The sequence below is a fragment of the Cynocephalus volans genome, chromosome 5 (genome assembly GCF_027409185.1).
Source record: "Cynocephalus volans isolate mCynVol1 chromosome 5, mCynVol1.pri, whole genome shotgun sequence".
Lineage (NCBI taxonomy): Eukaryota > Metazoa > Chordata > Mammalia > Dermoptera > Cynocephalidae > Cynocephalus > Cynocephalus volans.
The window spans coordinates 71,514,714-71,538,349 of record NC_084464.1 but is presented as its reverse complement, the minus strand read 5'-3'; the positions used below and the strand labels follow the sequence as shown (position 1 = coordinate 71,538,349).

Here is a 23,636-nt window from a genome sequence, read left to right as displayed (position 1 = left end):
GACAATAAATGTTATGCTTTACATTAACAAAATCAAGGACAAAAACCATATATTATCTCAATAGACACAGAAAAAGCATTTGACAAAATTCAACATCGCTTCTTGATAAAGACTCTAAGCAAATTAGTATAGAAGGAAAGTATCTCAACACAATAAAAGCCATATAGAACAAAGGCACTGCCAATATCATTCTGAATGAGGAAAAGCTGAAAGCATTTCCCTTAAGAATGGGAACAAAAAAAGGATGCCCACTCTCACCACACCTGTATAACACAGTGTTGGAAGTACTAGTCAGAGCAATCAGGCAAGAGATAGAAATAAAGGGCATCCAGATTGGAAAAGATGAAGTCAAATTGTCTGTATTTGTAAATGACATAATCGTATATACAGAAAAGCCCAAAGACTCTACAAAAAAACTCTTAGAGTTGATAAATGATTTCAGTAAAGTTGCAGGATAAAAAATCAACACACAAAAATCAGTAGCATTTTTATACTCCAACAACAAACTAGCAGAAAAATAAATCAGGAAGCTACCTCATTCACAATAGTCACCAAAAATAAAGTAAAATAAAGTACTTAGGAAAAAAATTAACCAAGGAAGTGAAAGACTTCTACAATAAGAACTACAAATCACTGTTGAAGGAAATTAAAGCAGACGCAAAAAGGTGGAAAGAAAATCCAGTCCCTTGGATTAGAAAAATTAACATTGTGAAAATGTCCGTACTACCTGAAGTGATCTACAGATTCAGTGTAATCCCCATCAAAATACCAATGAAGTTCTTCACAAAAATAGAAAAAAGCAATCTTAACATTCATATGTAACAACAAAAGACCCTGAATATCTAGAGCAATTCTGAGCTAAATAAATAAGTAAATAAAATAAAGTGAGAGAGGTATAACATTACCTGACTTCAATTTATACTACAAAACTATAGTAACCAAAAAAGCATGGTACTGGCATAAAAACAGATGCATAGACCAAAGGAACAGAATAGAGAATCTAGAAATAAACTCACATTCTTCCAGCCAACTGATCTTTGACAGTGCATCAAGAACATACATTGAGGAAAAGACTGCCTTTTCAATAAATGTGCTGGGAACACTGGACATCCACATGTAGAAGAATTAAACTAGACCCATACCTCTTGCCATATACCCAAGTCAACTCAAAATGGATTAAAGGCTTCAGTATAAGACCTGAAACTATAAAAATCCTAATAGAATACATAGGGGAAACACTTCAGAAGTCATACTGGGCAAAGACTTTATGAATATGACCCTCAAAGCTCAGGCAACAAAAGGAAAAGTTAACAAATGGGATTATATCAAACTAAAAAGCTTCTACACAGCAAAAGAAACAACAGAGCAAAAAGACAACCTACAGAGCGGAATAAAATATTTTCAAATGATGCATCTGACAAAATATTAAAATCTAGAATATACAAGGAACTCAAACAACTTAGTTAAAAAAACAAACATACAAACAAAACAAACAACAACAACAAAAAAACAAATAACCTGATTAATGTATGGGCAAGGGAGCTGAATAGGCATTTCTCAAAAGAAGATATCCAAATGGCCAACAGACACATGGAAAAATGCTCAACAACTAAGCAACAGGGAAATGCAAATCAAAACAACACTGAGATATCATCTCGCCCCAGCTAGACTGGCTGTTATTGAAAAAGAGAATAGCAAGTGTTTGTGAGGATGCAGAGAAGAGGAACCCTCCTTCACTGTTGGTGGAACTTTAAATTGATGCAGCCATTATGGAAAATGGTATGGAGGTTCCTCAAACAACAACAGGTAGAACTGCCATACGATCCAGCAATCCCACAGTTGTATATATACCCAAAGGAATGGAAATCATCATGTCAAAGGGATACCTGCACTACCATGTTTATCACAGTTCTATTTATAATAGTCAAGAGTTAGAAACAACCTAAATGTCCATCATTGGAATACTGGATAAGGAAAATGTGGTATATATACACAATGGAATACTACTCTGCCATAGTAAAGAATGAAATATTGCCATTCACAGCAACATGCATGAACTTAGAGAAAATCATGTTAAATGAAATAAGCCAGGCACAGAAAGAAAAATACCACACATCCTTACCTGTATATGGGAACTAAAAAAATAAAAATAAAAAATAAATTCAAATAAATAAAAAGGTACAACAATCACAATAATACATTGAACTTTCAAAAGGAGAGAAAAGAACTGAGCTTACCAGAGGTAGGAAATAGGGAGGGAGAGGGGGAAGAAGGGAGGAATTGATAAAGGGACATGGAAAATGACAGCACTCTATAATGTTGAATATACTAATTTCTTATTTGAGCATCACGTACCACACATCGGTACTGATATTCAACTCTGTACCCTACAGATATGTACAATCAACGTTATGTTACAATAAAATTTTTTTTTAAAAAAGAGAAAATTTAAACTGCTGTGGAAACAAAATGACATATTTTTAAAGGTATTGAGATATTTATTGCCTTTAGAAATTGTGATTATTTTTTGGTTTGGTTTGTTTAAATTTATGTCTAAGAAAACCAGGACAGTTCTGTTCTTTCACCCCCTTTGTGTTGTCTATGTTTACTAAGTGTCTTCCCAAGAGCAGACTCACAATAAATATATATTGAATAAATAATTAATCCTGAAAAATAATGTTTATAATTTAAAATGTGAAAATAAAAGACTTGAGTTAGGTAACAGTGTTTTTGTTCTTGTGAATGTACTGTTGAAACACGAAGAAAAACCATAAAGGGAAATAAAGGAAGATATAGAGAGGGGAAAAGCAAGCTTTCTGGTCATTAGCAATGTACGTTCCTGTGGGATAGAACAGACTGTGAATAATAATTCTATTATTCAAATAATTCCTTTTAATACTGTGCATTACTTCACAATGATGAAAATTCTAATGTTTGTTTGAGTCATCATCTCAGAATTGGACAGAAAGAAGCCTTATTTGTTTTGCTTTTGGTTATCTGTTTTATATTGAGAGAGGAACAGAGGTAATAAAGCACAGCAGTCTAAGAAAAGCCATTAAATTAAATCGGTCATCCACACATGAATATTTCCACATCATTTCACATTTTCCCTTTAAGGAAATTTGGAAATCAGTTAAATATGGTGCCTTTATGAAAAAAGCCAGACATTCAATAATTTATGATCACCTCAGTTCTTGTTTAAAGTACACATGTAAGCAAAAAGGAAAATATTCCTCATACCATTCAGAGATATACACGTGTAATTATTTTGGTATATATGCATATATGTTTATCAGAGCATTTCATTTTTACATTATTATTGTTATTAAAGAACTAACATGTATACGCCACACCCAGACATGCCCAAGCACACATGTATGAGAAAAAGAGAAGCTGTATATTCTTATCTCTCTCAATGCTACCTTAAAATCTTTCCCCATTGTATAAAATGGACATGGACATGATATGTGATATTTGAATAAATAAAAATAATCCATAGATGGTGCCATAATTTAATAAATTAACCCTCTATTTTTTTTAGCAGCTTTCAGTAGCTTTTTTTTTTTATATAAAAAATGTGGTTAAAGCAAAAGAACACACGTCTTTGTAATATTTTCTAATTTAACCACCTTTACTTTTTGATAACCAATTTTTTCCTGATGAGAACTTTTATAATTCAGATCATATAGAAAAATATTTTTTGTTAGATATTCACTACCCCTCCCTTAAAAAAAATCCTATTTATCATACAGTGGGGATTTAAGAGTTACAACTCAAGTGTTGAACTTAGGGGAGAGACTTGCTTTCTATTTCATTGCTATTATTACTATTTTCTGCTCTATATCTTCTTTTTTCTCCTTCCAACATTCTTAGTATATGGCTATTAAATATTTTTGTTTAATTCTCCAAAATCATCTTATTTTTTTCTCTTATAATTTCCACCAAATTGCCTTTTCCCACTGAGTTTGGACAATGTTTTTGATGTACTCCGATAACTCAGTAACTCTGTTTCTGCTAAATCCATTCTGCCATTGTCTACTTATGCAATATTCTTTAACTGTTTAATTAATTAAGTTCTTATTATAGTTTTTTTCTCATTTTAAAACAGCTTTATTGAGATATACTTCATATAACATAAAATTTACGCATATCAAGTGTATAAAATTCAATGATGTTCATTATATTCACAGAGTTCTATAACTGTCCCCACTATCTAATTTTAGAACATTTCATTATCCGCTAAGAAAAACCTGTGTTCTTTAGTATTCATTCCCCTTTCTGCTTCTGTCCACCTCCAAGCCCTGTGCAACCACTAATCTGCTTTCTGGCTCTATAGATTTAAAACATAGAATTTCTCCCCTTTAGGTACTTTTCCTACAATTAGACCATGCTATTTTTTAATTTAGAATCCTGTACTTCATATTAAATAATTTCTTCTTCTAAGATGTACCAACTTCTAATAAAACCCAGATTACAAAAAAATCTGAATAAGTTAAGGTTTTTTTGTCCAAAATTAATTTATTGAAATTACTTTCTATGGAAACTATATTTTTTCAGTGATTAGTATGGCTACTTTCCTAAACTTCAAAGTCTTTTCTTTCACTCACAGGTGAAGGTTTCCTTCATTTAATGTTGATTACTGAGACAGGCCTCTGCCAGAGACATTAATACAAAAAAAGTAAAAAAAAAAAAAAAAAAAAAAAAAAAAAGATTTGTTATATTTTTCTTGACATATCGAAAATCCAAAAATTTTTGCTAACTAATGAGTAATAACTACAGCTGCTTGTATCCATTCATCAGCAGTGTATCCTCCCTGATCTGCTTCCCTCACTAGTAAAAGCAAGCTTACTGAATACAGCATCCCTCGATCTCTGAGCCCTAAAATATGTAATCTTTTAGGCCTTCATCATTTAGGGTAACTCCATTATTTAAAAGGCCCCAGTGTTTCTTATCACCTTTTGTATTAATACTAAAGTGCTACACATTAAAAACATGGTGACTTGTCTCTATAGTTCCATCTTCTCTCGTCTTTTTCATCAGCTAGCTCATTGTTTACTCTTTCAATAAAATAACATAGTATGCTCAGGGAACTCTGTCTCAGCTACTCTGAATCATTGACTGTCCCTTGATTATACCATGGTCTTTCATTATTCTGTGTTTTGCACATGAAGTTTCTCTCTATAAAATGCTTTTTCCATTTCATATAGTTTATAAATACATGCCCTTAACCGGAAGGAAACCTCTTGCTACCTATTATGATATGTGGACTACTTCCTTTCTCTTTGCATTGTGAATAGTACTACCTTTCTATATACCACTAATGCCAATGAATGAGATTTCTTGGAATGATTGTAAACACACACTAGGCTGTGAGTTCAGTGAGAGCAAGGATACAGTCATTAAACTTTGAATTTCTTCTTAAGATAATAACTGGAGAGTAGTTATGTTTCAATAAACGTTTGTTGAAATTTCTCATTTCATCAGAATAGTCTGGTCATTGAGTTGTCAACAGCTATTGTGATGTACAGCAGAAATATTGAGAATAATGGCAAATCACGATATGACCTTATGTAAATTTCCAAAATTCTTGAGAATTTCCTTCAGAGATGAGGTTTCCCTTCACCTTCAGAAAAACCAAAACAGGCCAGCTCTTCTGTTACCTTTTGTATTTTACCTTTCCTATGGCACAGATACTATTTTTAGGTGCTACCAGTAGAGCTGGAAGGAAACTGATGATAACATTTAATAATAATATTACTAATAATTTAATATTATTAATTTATCATTAATAATATCATTAATCTAGATAATATATTTATTACTGATTTTACAATATTAATTTTTCCACAAGGCTCTGAATATAAATGGAAATTGGATATTAATTTATGTAAATTCATCACTGTTTTTCACAGAATTTGAATGTAAATTCATCACTGTTTTTCACATTTTTAAAAACTGGATAAAATAAGGTATTTTATGGATAAATAAAATATTGATGATTTGTTAGTATTACTCAAGAAGGATGAGTGAATAGCAAATGTCAATTCAAAAAGGAGGTATCACAAAAACAGTAAAACATTAGATTCATAAGATTATATACTTCAAATTTTTAATGATAATATTTCTTTTGTGTCAATTAACATTTACACTAAAAATATCTTTATTGGAAAATAAATACGAAATAAAAAATAAAGTAAGAAATAATGAGATTTGAAACACAAGTATATATGTTTAATTTCTAGCCCTGTGAAAATAAAGGAGTGTGAGCTTAAAAAAATGCACACACACACTCACACACACACATATATAATTTCTATCTCCTTACCTGAAGTATATTGTGGAATATAATAATATTTACTCTATCCAGACTGTTGAAAAAAACTAATGAAATGATTTAAATGAAATAATGGTTTTAAAACTATTTGAACAATAGTGAATATATATATGGTAAAATGGTCACATATACACATGAACACACAAACACACACACACATTGAGAAAAGAGACAGAGAAAGAAAAGGGGGGGGTGAGTTCTCCTATCATTTCCTATATAGTTTCTAAAAACTAGTAACTGCTTAAATTGAACATAAATAGAATTAGCAGAGAATATAGATGCCGCAATGCTAGGTATAAGCCATGAATTTGTGAAAGTTTCTTCTAGAGACAGAAGTTTACAATATTCAATATATCATGAAAAGCCATATTATTAAAAGAAATCATTATCTTTCCTAAGAAAAGTAGTCGTTAAAATAAGAAATCAACATATAGATTTGTTTTAAAATCCTCTTAATACTATCAATCAAAATCGGTTTTCCTCTATAAAAAAGAAAAGCCTAAAGTAAAGCAACATTGAATATATTTGGCACATAATATGATAAATCAGTTGGTTAGGGTTATAAAATTTTATGAATATGTATTTTGTGTCAATCATATAAACATTGCAAATCTTTTGTTCTACAAAACTTTCTCCTTTCTGATGTAACTTGTACTGACATATGATACAAGAAATAGATTACTTTTCTTTTTATAGACAATTTTCTTGATTCTTTTGCTTCTTTTTACTGGCATTGTGAAACTACTTCATCATTGTCTTAATTTCACTGTTTGCTTACCAAAATTACGCCTCTCACAAGCTTATTGAGGTTCAATGTCAGTTCAAGTTTAGTTTTCTAATATGTGAGTTAATTAGTTCACTGTCAACAATGAGATAGATGTTGACTTCCAAATGCATGTTTATATATTCCACCCCACAGAACCTACTCACTACAAAAATAAACAGGGCAAATGGTGAATTGATTTCTCGTTTTTATTTTTATACACAAATTGGGCAGTCAAATACAGAATATATTAACACACTGCTATTTTCCAAATATATTTTATTAGCAATTTATGAACATCTGTTGTTTACAGCAATTAATTTTTTTGTTGTTGTTGTTTTCCTACAGAAACATGAAGTATGTACTTTGTAGAATAAGGGCCTGTAGGGAAAATATAGGAAAATTTTCTGGGCCCCTCATATGTTCAGAACCTTGCCGAGCATTTGATGTAAATATACATGTGTGCCCAGGTGTTCCTAATGTAATTGCACATGGGCACCCAGGTGTCCTGGGTTAATGGACTTAAATATAAAAGACAAGTGGCTTTGATCCATAGTGTCTCCTGCCCCCAAGACAACCCCAGGGGCCATGGGCAGGCCGCCACCACTGCTGCTGCTGGATCTGCAGGAAGCCGCTGCCACCACTACCAAAGAAGCTGAGGACTGAGCTTGTGTCATCTGCCAATGGCTCCCAGGATCTTTTCCCAATTACCTAGCATGGACCTGCATGTGAGAGGTCTGGTGACCCCGCCTGGCATGTGGGGGGTCTGTGACCCAGTCTGTACAAAGGGTCTGATGGGTCTGTGGGCCCTAACTCCTTAGCCCTGACAATACAAACAGAAAACCTAGTGTAACTAAAGTAATGAAACATTTTGGCTTTAGTTATGAATTTTTTGTAGCCATACAATTGGCATAGTCACTTAACCCAACAACTGGCACAGTGGGCAAGATTCTGGGCAAGTAAAAGAGTCCAGCAATTGGCATCTGGATAGGATGCGAAACAGATAAAGGAGTCTTTAGCTCCTTGAAAGGAGGAGGAAATGTGGCTACCCTTGGGTATGCAGTGCCCGGCGGCTGCTTTCCTGTTGACTGGGGTCTGGTTGTTGCTTGCTGTACTGCAAGCCAACATGGACCAGAATCCCTGTGAAGTGTCACAGTTTTGAGATTTGCAGCAGAAAGCAGACAGGTCAGAAGTGCAGATACATGTCCTGGAGGCTGAAGTACAGCAATAGATGACTCCTGCTTCAGAAACTGGGATGATGATGAACCCAACGGTGGGCTGGGGGAGACAGTGAGTCTCCTGGAATGACCTGTTGCTCATTAGAAAGATAAGCACGAGCACCCTATAGGACCATGAGGACCATAGGCAACCCACAGGTGACTTAATTCACTACCTATGTCCCATCTACCCAGGTCGAATTGGTTGGCTTGGGGAAACAGTAAAGTGGCAGAAACAGGGAGAGCCTCTAGATGCCTGGCTGCTGCAGCTATGAGACCTAGAGGTAGATGGTGCAATGTGCTTTGGAGAAGATCTAGTAAGTGCATGTTGTGTTTGTCTGAAGGCAATGGCTTGTTGGGTGCCACTTAAACCCAAGAAGACTCAGAGGGTGCCACTTAAACCTGATGGCTCACCAAGTGCTGTATAAACCTGAGAAAAAAGTGCCACATGCAGATGGGCAGACGATCCAAGGACAAGTGCCCCTTCAGAATTTCAAGTATGTTTTCACCTGGTGAAAAGATGGAAAAGTTAGCCTCCATTGCCATGTGCCTGTCCCTGTGGCAGCGGTTACAGAATAGCCACATATGCACAGGGGCAGGACAGCCACTCCTTGATGGAATGAGTGAATGCAGCTGTTTGAACTGTGTGGACGAATATTGGAGAACAGCCTAAGACTGTGAGTAAAGGGCAAACATATGCTGAGCTGGTTTGAGAGCTGAGAGCCCAATATGGAGCAGCTGGATGCTAATAGCCAAGACAATGGAGAAAGTCCCTGAGGGTATTTCAGAAGTTTTGGAGAGCACCCCTCCCATCACAAGCCTGAGGCCTAGGAGAACTGAGTTTCTTCAGATGGCAGACCTGAGGCATCGCTGCCCTCAGGAAACTGCTACCTGCACTCCAGCTGCTCTGGCTGGAACAATCCCGCTTCAGGTGGCCCCAAGTTTAGTCAGAGAGCACAAGCCAGAAAACTTGGTGGCCACGTTGTCTTGAGTCTGTGGGCCAGCAGACCTGAGAGCAGTGTGGAGGCGTGGCAACCTCCACCCAGATTTCAGAAGATGTATGAAAAGGCAGAGGGACTCAGACCTGCTGCACAGGTGGAGCCATTGTGGAGATCATCTACAGTGCAATGTGGAGCAGAGAAGTGGAGTTGGAGACCCTGCAGGGAGCCCCCACTGGAGAAATATCTAGAGGAGCCAGGATGGCAGGACTGCCACCAAAAGCCCAAATCTGTGGGACTGCTGGCAATGTGTAGCACTAGCATGGAAAAGCCACAGGCACCAGGGCAGCTCAATGGGATGCACCTGGAGGAGCTGTAGGAGCGAGGCTTCCTAATGCTTTGGGACCCCAGATGCCCTAGTGTGCTTAATGTCTGCCCCGGTGGGTTTATGGATTTGTTTGATGCCTGTTTTGGAATGGGAATGTGTACCCAATATCTGTCTCACTGTATCTTGGAAGTGGATAAACTCGTTTTTGATTTTTTACAGGTACACAGCTAAAAGTAGCTTTGTTTTTAGTCTCAGATGAGACTTTGGACTTTTGAGTTTGTGCTGGAACAAGTGGGTGCTAAAAAGTGGTGGGACTGTTGGGATGGAATATGTGATATATGATTGCAGGGGTCAGTTTTCTTCACTAGGGGAACATTACGGAATATTCTGAACACGTAGATTGTACAACAAGGGACCCTGAAGGGGTAGATTGCAGGGAAAATATAGGAAAATGGTCAGGGCCCCTCAGATGTTCAGAATCTTGCCAAGCACTTGATGTAAATATGCACGTGCGCCCAGGTGTTCCTTGGTTATTGTCTAATGTAATTGCACAATGGCACCCAGGTGTCCTGAGTTAATGGACTTAAGTATAAAGGACAAGTGGCTCTGATCCACAGTGCCCCCTGCCCATGGGATGCCTCTGGGGGGTCATGGGGAGACTGCCACCACCGCTGCTGCTGGATCTGCTGTCAGCTGTTGCCACCACTGACAAGGAAGCTGAGGACTGAGCTCGTGTCATCTGCCAATGGCTCCCAGGATCTTTTCCCAATTACCTAGCATGGACCTGCATGTGAGGGGTTTGGTGACCCAGCCTGGCATGTGGGGGGTCTGTGACCCAGTCTGTAAAAAGGGTTTGAAGGGTCTGTGGGCCCTTACTTGTTAGCCCTGACAATACAAATGGAAAACCTAGTGTAACTAAAATAATGAAACATTTTGGCTTTAGTTATGAATTTTTTGTAGCCATACAATTGGTGTATCACTTGGCCCTAACCCTACAGGGCCAATTTGATACATTTGATAAATATTTAAAATTTGAAACAATCTTCAGCAAATGAATTTAATCTCACCTCTAGATAGAGAATCTTTTGGCAAATGTATTGTTATGCTATAGTAACTAAATCTTCCTCTCCAAACACACACACACATACTCATATACTTTGAAAACCTACAACAGAAGAACATTTGTAATTCCTATCTCTTGCTACATGTAACTCTTCTTATCCTCCTTCAATCAAGGCATACAACTTTGAGTATATAATCTACTTAGGGCAAACAACCATTCCAATTTGCTTAGGATACAGGACTATGCTAAACAAAGGAAGCTCCAGGTTAACTTAATTGAGTTGGCCACCCTAACTGTGAATTCATTTAAATAAAGTCTTATATTTTTATTTCAGAAAAGGTTGAAATTTATGCATTTTGAAATATATTCCCAGACCAAAGCAGATTATCTGATAAATATTTGTTACCTAATAATTCATGAATTCAAAGGGAAATAGTATTAAATACAAAGATTATTTAAAACATTAATCCCAAGCATTAATTTGGGATGATTAAATTAAGTGAGCATTTCTATGGAAAACATTTTTTTTTAATTCCATTAGGTCTAAATAAAATTGATAGAGAATAATTAGTATTTCTGTGTTACCTGAGGTCACTGTGGAACTTAAAATATCTTAACAGAGAAGACCATTATTCTACTACGAATTAACTTCAATTTAAAAGAGAAGCCACTTTAGAGTAACTGAATTCCATAAAGACACCTATGTGGTCATACAAACGATCTTGGATCATTAAATTGTGTTTTCTATTTAAGATTATCAGAACTAAAATATAGTGTTTTAATAAGTATGACATTAGTCTCCATTTCCATACAAATTCAGAATTACTTTTCCTTCATTAGCAGCATTTTCAAAATTCATAATTAAAAAGTAAGAATTTGATTTACTTAAGAACCATCTTACTTGAATCATATAACACTATGAAGAGGACACTTTATGGATTCATGGTCAATTAAACAAGTAATTTTCCACAACAATATTATTAAATTATCATCAGGTGTTTAATATTCTCCACCATATGACAATTATCCCTTAAGAATATTGTCTGGAAGTATGGTTTTCCCAATAACCTAAAATGAATCCACCAAAATAAAAATCAGTAAGAAAAGCTATGCTATATTTTTATGTTTCCCTTCTCCCTTGGTTGCTAGAAAGCTCAGTGCTATTTAGAGATAAAGTTTTAGTTTATTCATTCTAAAGCCTGTACTTTTCCATCTTGTTACCTTATTTTACTAATATTATATTAATATGATTTGAATGTGATATTGTACATCTGTTTTCTTGTTATTGCTGCAAGGTGTGCTGGGTGTGTGTGGTATGGGTGTGCATTCTCACATGAACATTCAAGTTATGAATAACAAGTCAGAATCAGAGATAGACCTGTATCACAATACTCCCAACCTCTACATATGGTCCAATGAAATAAATTGTTCACAGCATTCAGGTTGTAAAGCCAGGAGAAAATGTATTGGTGTTGCAATAATTTATAAAAAGCAATAAGAACTCCAGTTTTCCATTCCAAATAACCCCCTGTAAATTCAAAAGTTATCTAAAGTCAATACCTTTACAGTGTTCTCATTCAGGATAGAAGGGTCTAAGGACAGATAAATTGTTCTGAAACACCTTGAAATCTATACTTGGGGACTTTGTTTTATTCATTTTGAAAAGCCAAGGAGTTTAATTTGGCCTCCAAGTAAATTCAAACCAGCAGGAGGAATACCATACAACTCCTGTGAGCAGGGATCCATCTGTCATCATTACTTGGCATCTGCTCCTTACTAGTCCGTCTCCCCCTATGTTATTACAGAAGATTTGAAGTCTTATTTCTAAATGGCTCCTTGGCTCCTGAGTTTGCCTGGCAGAAATGGGGATTGCATAATTTTGGTCTAGCTGCCTGTGATATCTTTAGTTTAAATAACAACAACAAAACACAAACAGAACAAAATACCTGAGATGATTTAGTTTAAGCTTAGCTTTGGGTCTGTCATTGTTTTGTTTTATTTTACGTAAAGAGATGACTCTACAAGTTCCTATCAATATGGATAATATGCTACTTTACCAAGTTTATTTTGTATACTCATAGATTTATATGAGTTGGTCCTCACAGGACCAACCCAACAAGAAATCCTCAAAGGAGTACTGCATCTGGAATAAAAAACAAACAAACAAACAAACAAACAAAAAAACCCCCAATAATCACTACCATGAACATATAAAAAGAGCAAAACACACAAATTCTAGATTTAGAATTTATTAGGCCTTTATATCTTTTATCATAATGAAGATCACAAATCCAATGGAGAAAATGTTCACTGACAGTGAAGATTAGTTAATGCCACTTATAGAGTTTGAAATTAGATGTCTTAATATAAAAGTGATGGTGATGAATTAAAGCTTTTGGTGATTTTAAGAGTTGGAAATAAGACAGCACCAGTGCACATGGTGACCTCACCAGCCCCAGGAAGTGACCCCACCTGCCTGCCCACCCAACTGACAGCAGTAGCAGGCTTGGCGACCTCACTGGCAGTAGCACTCCATGCCACTGCAGCAGACACTGGTGCTGTGCAAATGGTCTGTGACAGCCACTGCCACCACAAGAGGGGCTCACTGCCACACCAGCAGCCACTGCCACCTTATATGCTATCTGCTGTCCACTTGTCAGTATAGACAGAAGGAAAGTCACTAATGGTCCCCAAGGAAAAAGGTGAACTAAGGCAAACCTGCCACCCAGAGACCCATCCCACAGGGGGAATTACACTGCCATACATGGTAGTAACACACCTTGGGTGGGAGGTTGGTGTGCAGCCCACAAGATTGCATTGATCTGGGAGAGACATATGCAGAAACCCCTAGAGTAGAAAAACCCAGGATACCCAAATAGAGTAAGGAAGAAAATTCCAACCACACAAATCCATCCCCCAACCAGGGAAAGTAAGGTCCCAGGAGCAGCCTCTACCTATAGGAAAGAGAAAAGAGAAAATCCACCAGGGCCATCCATTCAACCTGAGGAGTACCAGTATGTCCCAGTTCACCTATCAGGGTCTCAGGGAGTTTACCATTAGGCAAAAAGGCCCACCCATGGTCACTCACCTAAGTCAAAGAGCAACAGGGGACCCAGGTGATTCTCCCAAGAAGTCAAGGACTTGCACACATCCTGGATGAACCATCATAATGTCACCATCTTCAGAAATGCCTGTGACTAGGATGCAGAGTCACACACCTGCAATTCCAATACTGAATTTGGTAGAAGTACTTACACAAACTACACTACTGCCTCTACATGGAACCAATACACCCCACTTAACAGTCAAGATAAATCATTTACAAGAGGAAGTCTCCCTCTAGAATAACAGAATAAGCAACTGCTTTACCAGCTGATTAGACATCAATGGAGAATTACTAGAAATGTGAAAAAAAAAAAAACAAGAAAATATGACACCACCAGAAGAATATGATAGTACTCAAATACCAGCCCCTATAGAGCAGTAAACCCTCAAAATGAGTATAAAGGAATTCTGAGTGGCAATCTTAAGGAAATACAATGAGATACAAAAAGCGTCAGAGGACACAATGAAATGAGAAAAAGTATCCAGGATCTGAAGAAGAAAATGTGCAATGTGTTATTGCCTTAAAAAAGAATGTAGCAGAACTCCTGTAGCTGAAGTATTCATTCAGTGAAATTTTTTAAAAAAGAAAGGAAAACACAACCAAGAGCTTAAGCAGCCAGTTAGAGCAAGCAGAAGAAAGAATTTCTGATCTTGAGTTTTTTTTTTTTTTCAAAATAACCTAGGTGGACCAAAAAAGGGGAAAAAAAATTAAAAATGAAGAAAATCTAAGGCAGCCAGCAGACAACTTGAAGCACACAAATATCCCAATCATTTGTGTTCCAGAAGGGGAAGAGAAAGGAAAAGGCATTGAAAACCTGTTCAATGTAATAATAGCAAAAAACTTCCCAAGTATACAGAGAGACGTGGACCTTCAGCTGGGAAGCTCAAGGATCCCCAATTCAAAAAGGTCCTCTCCAAGACACATTATAGTTAAACCAGCAAAGCTCAAAGTCACAAAGAGAATGTTAAAAAAAAAAAAAAGCAAGAAAAAGTGTCAAGTCACATATAAAGGAGTCCCCATAAGACTAACAGCAAACTTCTCAACAGAAACCCTAAAGGCCAGAAGAGAATGGGATGATATAATCAAAATACTACAGGAAAAAAATGCCAGACAATAATATCATACCCATCAAGGCTATCCTTCAGAAATGAGAGAGAAATAGTATATTTCCTAAACAAACAAAAACTGCAAGTGTTCACCCTCACAGGACCAACCCAACAAGAAATCCTCAAAGGAGTACTGCATCTGGAATCAAAAAATAATAATAATAATAATCACTACCATGAATATATAAAAAGAGCAAAACACACTAGTAGAACAAAAACACAAATGCAAAAGTGAAAGAACCTTTATCTAGCCACCTCAAAAAACAAACAACAAAAACAAGCAATAAAAGGAGAAAGGAACAAAAGATATTTGAACACCCAACTGAAAATTGATAAAGTTCCAGGGGTAACTCAATACCTTTCAATAATAACCCTAAATATAAATGGATTAAATTCATACTCAAAAGACACAGACATACTGATTGGATTAAAAAACTAGACCGAACAATATGCTGTCTTCAAGACACACAACTCAACTGTGAAGACATACACAGACAAAGAGTAAAGGGATAGAAAAAGATACACAATGCAAATAGAAAACAAAAATGAGCAGGAGTAGCTACTCTTATATTGGGTAAAATAGACTTTCACCAAAAAAAAAACATAAAAAGAGACCAAGAAGATCATTATATAATGATAAAGGGATCTATCCAGCTAGAAGAAATAACAGTCATAAATACATATGCACCCAACTTGGAACACCCAGATAAATAAAGCAAACACTATTAGACCTTAAAAAAAAAAAAGATAGACCCCAATACAATAATAGTTGGGGACCTGAAAACACATCTTTCAGCAATGGATAGATCACCTAGGCAACAAATCAGCAGAGAAACACAGGATCTGGACTACAAACTAGATCAATTGGACCTGGTAGATATCCTCAGAATATTATATCTAACAACTACACAATATTCATTCTTCTCACCAACACATGGAACATTCTCCAGGATAAACCACATGTTAGGTCACAAACCAAGTCTCATCAAATTTTAAAAAATAGAAATCATTTTAAGTAGCTTCTCAGAGCACAACAGAATAAAACTGGAAATAAATACCAACTGAAATTCTAGAAATATACAAATACATGAAATGAACCAACATGCTCCTGAACAACCTATGAGTCCATGAAGAAATTTTTTAAAAAATCAAAAACTTTCTTGAAACTAATAAAAATAAAGACATATCATACTCAAACCTATAGGATACTGCAAAAGCAGTAATAAAGAGAAGTTTATCAAAATAAATGCTTACATGAAAAGAATAGAAAGATTTGATATAATCAACTTAATGTTTTACCTCAAAGAACTATAAACACAAGAACAATACAAACCAAAAAATTAGTAGACAGAAAGAAGTAATGAAGATCAGAGCAGAAAGAGATGAAATAGAGACACATAGGAAGATAATAAAGATAAATGAAACAGAAAAAAATGTTTTTTTATAAGACCAAAAAACTAGACAAATCATCAGCTAGGTTAACAAAAAAAAAAAAAAAAGAAGAAGAAGAAGAGAGAAGACAAAAACTACAAAAATCAAAAAATCCAAAAGGAAAAATGTGACATTAAAACTGATAACCACATAAATACAAAGAATCAGTAGGGACTAAGATAAACAAATTCATTCCAAGAAATTTGAAAACCTGGAGGAAATGGATAAAATTCTGGAGGCATACAAACTACCAAGATTCAACCAAGAACACATAGAAAACCTTACAAACCAACAAAAAGAAACAAGATTGCAACAACAATCAGAAGTCTCCCAATGTATAAAATCTCAGGACAGGATGGCTTTACTGCTGAATTTGACCAACTCTTTAAAAAACAATTAATAACAATTATCTTCAAACTATTCCAAAAAATTAAAACAGAGGCCATTCTTCCATACTCATTCTATGAGGCCAGCATTACTTTGATACTAAAACCCAGCAGGGATACAACAAAACAAGAAAAGTACAGACCAATATCTCTGATGAATATAGATGCCAAAATCATTAACAAAATATTAGCAAACAGAATACAGTAACACATCAAAAAAATTATCCATCAGAATCAGATGGGATTCATTCCAGGGATGCAAAGATGGTTCAACATATGCAAGTCCATAAATGTGATGCACTACATCAGCAAAATCAAGAACAAAAACCATATGATTATCTCAATAAACCCAGAAAAATCATTTGACAAAATTCAACATCCCTATAAGATAGACTCTCAGCAAATGAGATAGAGAAGGAAAGTATCTCAACACACTAAAAGTCATTTAATAACAAAGGCACTGCCAATATCATCCTAAAAGCTTTCAGCATTTCCTATAAGAATGGGAACCAGACAAGGATGGCTATTCTCACCACTTCTGTTAACATAGTATTGGAAGTACTAGTCAGAGCAATCAGGCAAGAGAAAGAAATAAAGGCATCCAGGCTGGAAAAGATGAAATCAAATTGTTCTCATTTGAAGATGACCTGATCCTTTATAAAGAAAGGCCTAAAGACTCTACAACAAAACTCTTTGAGTTGATAAACAATTTCTGTAAAGTTTCAGGATACAAAATCAACACATAAAAATCAGTAGCGTTTTTATATTCCAAAAATGAACTAGCAGAAAATGAAATCAAGGAAGCTAACCTGCTTATAATAGTCACCAAAACAAACAAACAAACAAACAAACAAACAAACAAACAAACAAACAAACTCTGGAATAAAGTTAACCATGGACATGAAAAATATCTACAGTGAGAACTACAAATCACTGTTGATAGAAATTGAAGAGGACACAAAAAGAAGGAAAGATGTTCCATGGTCTTGGACCAGAAGAATTAACATAGTGAAAATGTCCATACTATGCAAAGCATTCTACAGATTCAATGTAATCCACATCAAAATATCAGTGATATTCTTCACAAAAATACAGAAACAAAAACAAAAACAAAAACAATTCTAACATTCATATGGAATAATAAAATACCCTGAAGTATCCAAAGCAATCCTGAGGAAAATATAAAATAAAATAAAATAAAGAAATATATAAAATAAAATAAAATATAAAATAAAATAAAATAAGAAAATATAGTCAGAGGCACCAACTGACTTCAAATTATACTACAAAGCTATAGTAATCAAGACAGCACGGTATTGTCATAAAAACAGACACACAGACCAAAAGAACAGAATAGAAAACCCAGACATCAACCCACATATTTACAAAAAAATGATTTTTGGTAAAGGCACCAAGAATATACATTGGGGAAAAGACTAACTTCAATACATGTGCTGGGAAAATTAGATATCCATATGCCGAAGAATGAAACTAGACTTATACCTCTCTATATATAACAAAATCAATGCAAAATGGATTGAATTAAATAAAAGACACAAATCTATAAAACTCTTAATAGAAAACATAAGGGAAACACTTCTGAAGTAGGACTGGGCAAAGACTTCATGAATGTGATCCCCCCCCCCCCAAGCACAGGCAACAAAAGAAAAAAATAAACAAATGGGATCATATTGAAGTAAAAAGCTTCTTCACAGCAAAAGAATCAATCAACAGGGTGTAAAGACAACCTACAGAATGGGAGAAAATACTTGCAAATTATGCATCCAAAAAGGATTAATGTCCAGAATACACAAGGAACTGAAACAACTTAACGGTAAAAAAACAAATAACCAGATTAAAAAATGGGGACAGGAGATGAATAGGCATTTTTCAAAGGAACATAGACAAATGACCAACAGACACATGAAAAAAATGCTCAACATCACTCAGCATCAGGGAATGCAAAACAAAACCACATTGAGATATCATGTCACCCCAGTTAGACTGGCTAATATCAAAAGGAGCAAGAATATCAAATGTTGTCAAGGATGCAGAGAAAGAGAAACACTCTTACAGCATTGGTGAGACTATAAATTGGTGCAGCCCTCATGGAAAATGGTATGGAGGTTTCTCATTCAACAACAGATAGAACTGTCATACGATCCAGCAATTCCACTGTTGAGTAATACCAAAGAAATGGAAACATTATGTTGAAGTGATACCTGTGCTTCCATGTTTATTGAAGCTCTATTTACAATAGCCAAGAGTTAGAACATACCTTAATTTCCATCATCCGATGACTGGATAAGGAAAGTGTGGTATATATACACAATGGAATACTACTCTAATGAAAAAGAATGAAATACTGCCACTTGTAGCAACATGGATGAACTTCGAGAAATGTATGTTAAGTGAAATTAGCTAGGCAGAGAAAGCAAAATACCATTTATCCTCACTCATAAGTGATAGGGAAGAAAGAAGGAAGGAAGGAAGGAAAGAATGAAGGAGAGAGAGAGAGAGGGGGGACAGGAAAGGAAAAAAAGGAAGAGAGAGAGACAGAGAGAGAGAGAGAGAGAGAGAGAGAGAGAGACAACAATCATAATAACATAATAATACATTGAACATTCAAAAGGAGAGCACAGAGTTGAGGTCACCAGATGTGGGAAAGGGAGAGGCAGAGGAAGGTTAGGAGAAATTGGTACAATATTGAACATACTAATTATCCTGATTTATCCATCACATGTTGCATACAGGTATCGATATTCAATGCTGTACACCACAGATATGTACAATCACATTTTTTTTAATTACAAATATTTTTAGAAGACTTGGAAATTTCATAGGAGTGTATTTTTTGGGTTGCCAATCAATATAATTAAATCACAATAAATTTTCAGATTTTTTGTTGTCTTCAGTGTTGGTTCCAGTTAGTTGTATGCTCTTTTATTAATCAGCATAGTGACATGCCTTAAGATTCATGTTCTGTCATACACTTAGAAGACTGTGATTGTGAATCCAGATGGAAGACATCATGACTTGAAATAATTAGAACAAAGCTTACTTAGAGTAGCAACTGGATTAGAGAAAGTGTCAGATGTTAATGATTTCTTGAGCCCCATGACTGTACTGTATTTTTGTCCTGCTAGATTCAGGGGGAACTTGTTCATTGGAAACTTGGAAAACTAGAAATTATTGTAAAGTGTGCTCTAAACAGAATACATAGCCTTAATCTGTCTCTAGGGCTTAAAGTATTCACTGGTTTATGTCTTTCTAAGACCTAAGTAGAGTTGTATGTACTAAGACTTAATGATGGCCTCAGTGTGACTTAAAATGATTTAAATTTAATTGATTTAGTTGTGGTTATAACTAGGTATGATTTCTGTCTTTGAAGATACAGAAAATTAGCATAGACTAATCGTATTATTACAAAATATGCCTGAATATCTTAAAATATTTTCAACTGATAGAAAAAATTTGTACAGTACCTTGTCATTCAGAACTGATATGAATTGTTTCTTCTCTTTTGTGTTAATTCAATTGCATCATATATGTTTTAAATGGTGTGTCTCTCAATTTATATGACAGTTATTTTTAATTTGGGGAGAAACATATTATAGCTCAGGAAAGAGAAGATAAGGTACTCTTGTATAATGGAGAGTGAGTCAAAACCAAAAGAATATCACATAGGCATTTTGAAAGTTAACATAAAGAAAGATGGTACAGAAAGAGAAGATAAAGAATTAGAAAAAATAAGCAAAGAGAGGAATTAAAGGTGTGTCCCATAAACTTTTCTTTAGTCACTGGCTTTAAAAATTAGCTATTCATATGCATATTAGCTGATAATATTTTGATACAGTATCTATTATTTTTCATTATTTTTTTTCTAGTATGTATGCACTCCAGGGTGCACAAGAAATTCATGTTGGTTTGTGAAGAATGTTTACTTCATTCATCTGTACCTCTGCTACTATGGATCCATCTGCCACGATATTTGCCAAGCTAAAGGTCCTCCTCAATTTGAATATGTGTGGCAATTGAGATTTACAGGTAATACATTTAATTTTAGAATTTCTAATTTGACTAATCACTTCAAAATTTACAAGGCATGTATTCATTTTCTAATCACACAAGGTATTTTATATCTTAAAATGCAAAATAAAGTTAAAAATGAAATTAATACACTTATACCCCAATTTGTTTGTTAACAGGAACACCAACTATATCCTAGGAATTCTGCTTTGTGCAAGATATACTAGGGCGAGGAAAACTAGAGCTGTTTCCTCCTCATGGATCTATTTGGAGGGAGGGATATTGGACAAATATTCTCAATGATAAACATATAAATGTATTTGACACAAAATGCTCTTTTGGGAACAAATAGCCTCCCATGAAAGCTAACAGCCAAAGAACCTACTGAGAGAAAAAAAAGAGGAAAAATATGGGCAATTGGGAAAGGAAGTTGGGACGTCTGAAAAGCTTGCCATTCGAAAATGACCTTCGAAGAGAGATATGGAGAATGATGTCATGGAAGAGAATTTGGGGAAGACAGAATTCTGGATTTAGGGTACTATATTTCTTAAAACATTGTATTGAAAGAGATGGATCCTTTGAAGACCTGGCTGGAGCTCTGAGAAAAGAGTAAAAGTAAGAATTGGGCAAGGGGGCAATGCCAGAACTAAAATATCAGGATAAATATATTGATATTGAATCATTGCAAAGTTTGACACATTAAAAAAAAAATCAAGTGGGGAAATAGATTGGAGAGGGGAAAAAAGGTAGGGAGTTGGTTGGAATCATGTGAATGTGAGGTGATGAAAGCTTGAAATAAGTGGAAGTTCCTGTTTATGGATTATACAGAGAAAGTGATGGAAGTGTCAACAAGACTACTAGTTTTCTTGCTTAAAAACCTGAAATAAAATTTTTCCAGCACATATTTTATTAAATGTATTTTAATTTTTTTATAGAAGCAGTTGCTATTTCAGAACCTATTTCAATGAACATAATTTTTTGTTCTTTGATTACATTAATACTATTTGATTTAGCTGATGCAAATTTGATTCACGTTCTTAAAACAGTATGGTACTTTAATTCATTATTTTAAAGAATATGTCTCTCACATTGATATTTTGTAGTTATTGTAGTTATCACAACCAGCAAATTAGTAGATTTGCTGTGTCTACTCTTAACTAACAGCTTATTTTATTTAACTGAGAGCAGCTGCATTTTTAAGATTTCTGTTACATTAAAACAGTGTTGACATAAAATAACAATTAGCCTTTTAAACAGAAAACATGATAATTTCTTTCACCACACTCATAAAATTGTATTCTGCAGAGTGAGCAATCTCTAATGACAGAAACAGTTATCAGTTCATTACGTAAATCACACTCAAGATCCAAAGCGGTAGAAGAGAGCACTGACTTGTTGATCACACTATGTTAGTGCTAAAGGGAACTTCAGAGACTGTGTTATGAATACTTACTATTTTACAAATGACACAATCAATCAAAACAAACAAACAAGAACAACAGCAACCTAAGTTAAATTTAAGTGAATTATCTGGTCTTGGAACAACTTAGAGATTGCGTTAGTTTGGTGGTCTTAAACCCTGGCCACATATTTGAGTCATGTGAGGACCCCTTGAAACATACTAATGCTGAACTTCCACTACAGAACAAACTGGAATTGCAGTGAGGTGGAGCCAGAAGATTTTTAAAGGCTTCATAAATGCTTTGAACTAACAGATTGAGAAACACTGTCTACTGTTACACACTAAATCAGTTCATGGATTTCAGTGCTTGCATCACTTTTGTATTTGATTTCCTCTTGTCTCAATACAGGAATAATGTTTGAATATGTTTAATTGTTTTTAAACATTAAGCTTCTTTGGAGAACTAAAAATGCCTAAAGAGAACTTATTCACAATGATGAAATGTATTTTGAAAATGGAGGAAGTAATATAAAGTCTAATTGCTCATGTATAAATCAGCTCTAAGCAAACAGTCAATTTGATGAATGGCAGTAACATACCAAACATATATTTTTAGAACTTGAGGGTGTAATACAAAGTCAAAATTTCTCATGGATAAATTGGCACTGAGCCATTATTGTGAAAGTAATATATGCATATTTAATCATTATTCCTTTATGAATCTATAGTCAGAGATTACTGCATATATCTGATTATCACAAAAATAAGAATTATGTGCTCCTATATCTAAGAACCTAAATGACTTAAGCTGACCAAGGGAACGAAGCCAGTGTGAAAATGCTTAATATTCAATAAATATTTAAGTAGAGCTACCCAAACTAATTTTGAATATTAGTATAAAGATCCAACAGTGCAACTTCTCTTGGTAAAGTTTTCAAAACAAAATAGAATCTAGAATAAAAAATACATAAATAAAATTATACATTTTATGTACAGCAAGAGTTATTTTTTCTGGTTGTTGCCATTAAGATCTACTTTTCTTTTTTTCCTCTCATAAAATATAATTGAGGAGGAATTTTAAAATCAAGCTGGTGAATTTGAATGGTATGCATTAATTTTACCAGCAGTAAAATTATTTTAATTAAGGTATTTTTCTGCAACCTAAATGAAGTGTCTTACACGCCTAATCAATTTTTTGCCAATATGACTGCTCTACAAAGAAGGGATGGTAATTAATTAGAAGAAGCCCCTTCAAGGACAATTGGTCTACAGTGCACAACTTGAAAAAAAGAGCTGACGTGAGCTGTTTCTTTTCAATGTCATCATCTATGTTCATTATATGTATTATTAGGTTTAGCAAAGGAGGTACTGACAGAGTGGATAATGAGTTGTGAAGTGAAATAAAACATTATGACTCATACTTAAGAAAAGATAAAATTGCAAAGAAATAGAGAGAAGTTCTCTTAAATACTTTTCTTTTTAAGTATGTCATTATTACAGTTTTCTTATTGAAATTAAACATAAACACTTAAA

General features: G+C 34.7%; 1 protein-coding gene across 1 annotated transcript in view; it reads left to right on the top strand.

Annotated features, from left to right (window-relative positions):
• EYS (eyes shut homolog) overlaps positions 1 to 23,636 on the top strand; it is a 1,675,061-nt gene that overhangs the window by 153,538 nt on the left and 1,497,887 nt on the right. Inside the window, 1 exon segment of the mRNA XM_063097631.1 lies at positions 20,560 to 20,719. Coding sequence (XP_062953701.1) covers positions 20,560 to 20,719 — 160 coding nt within the window.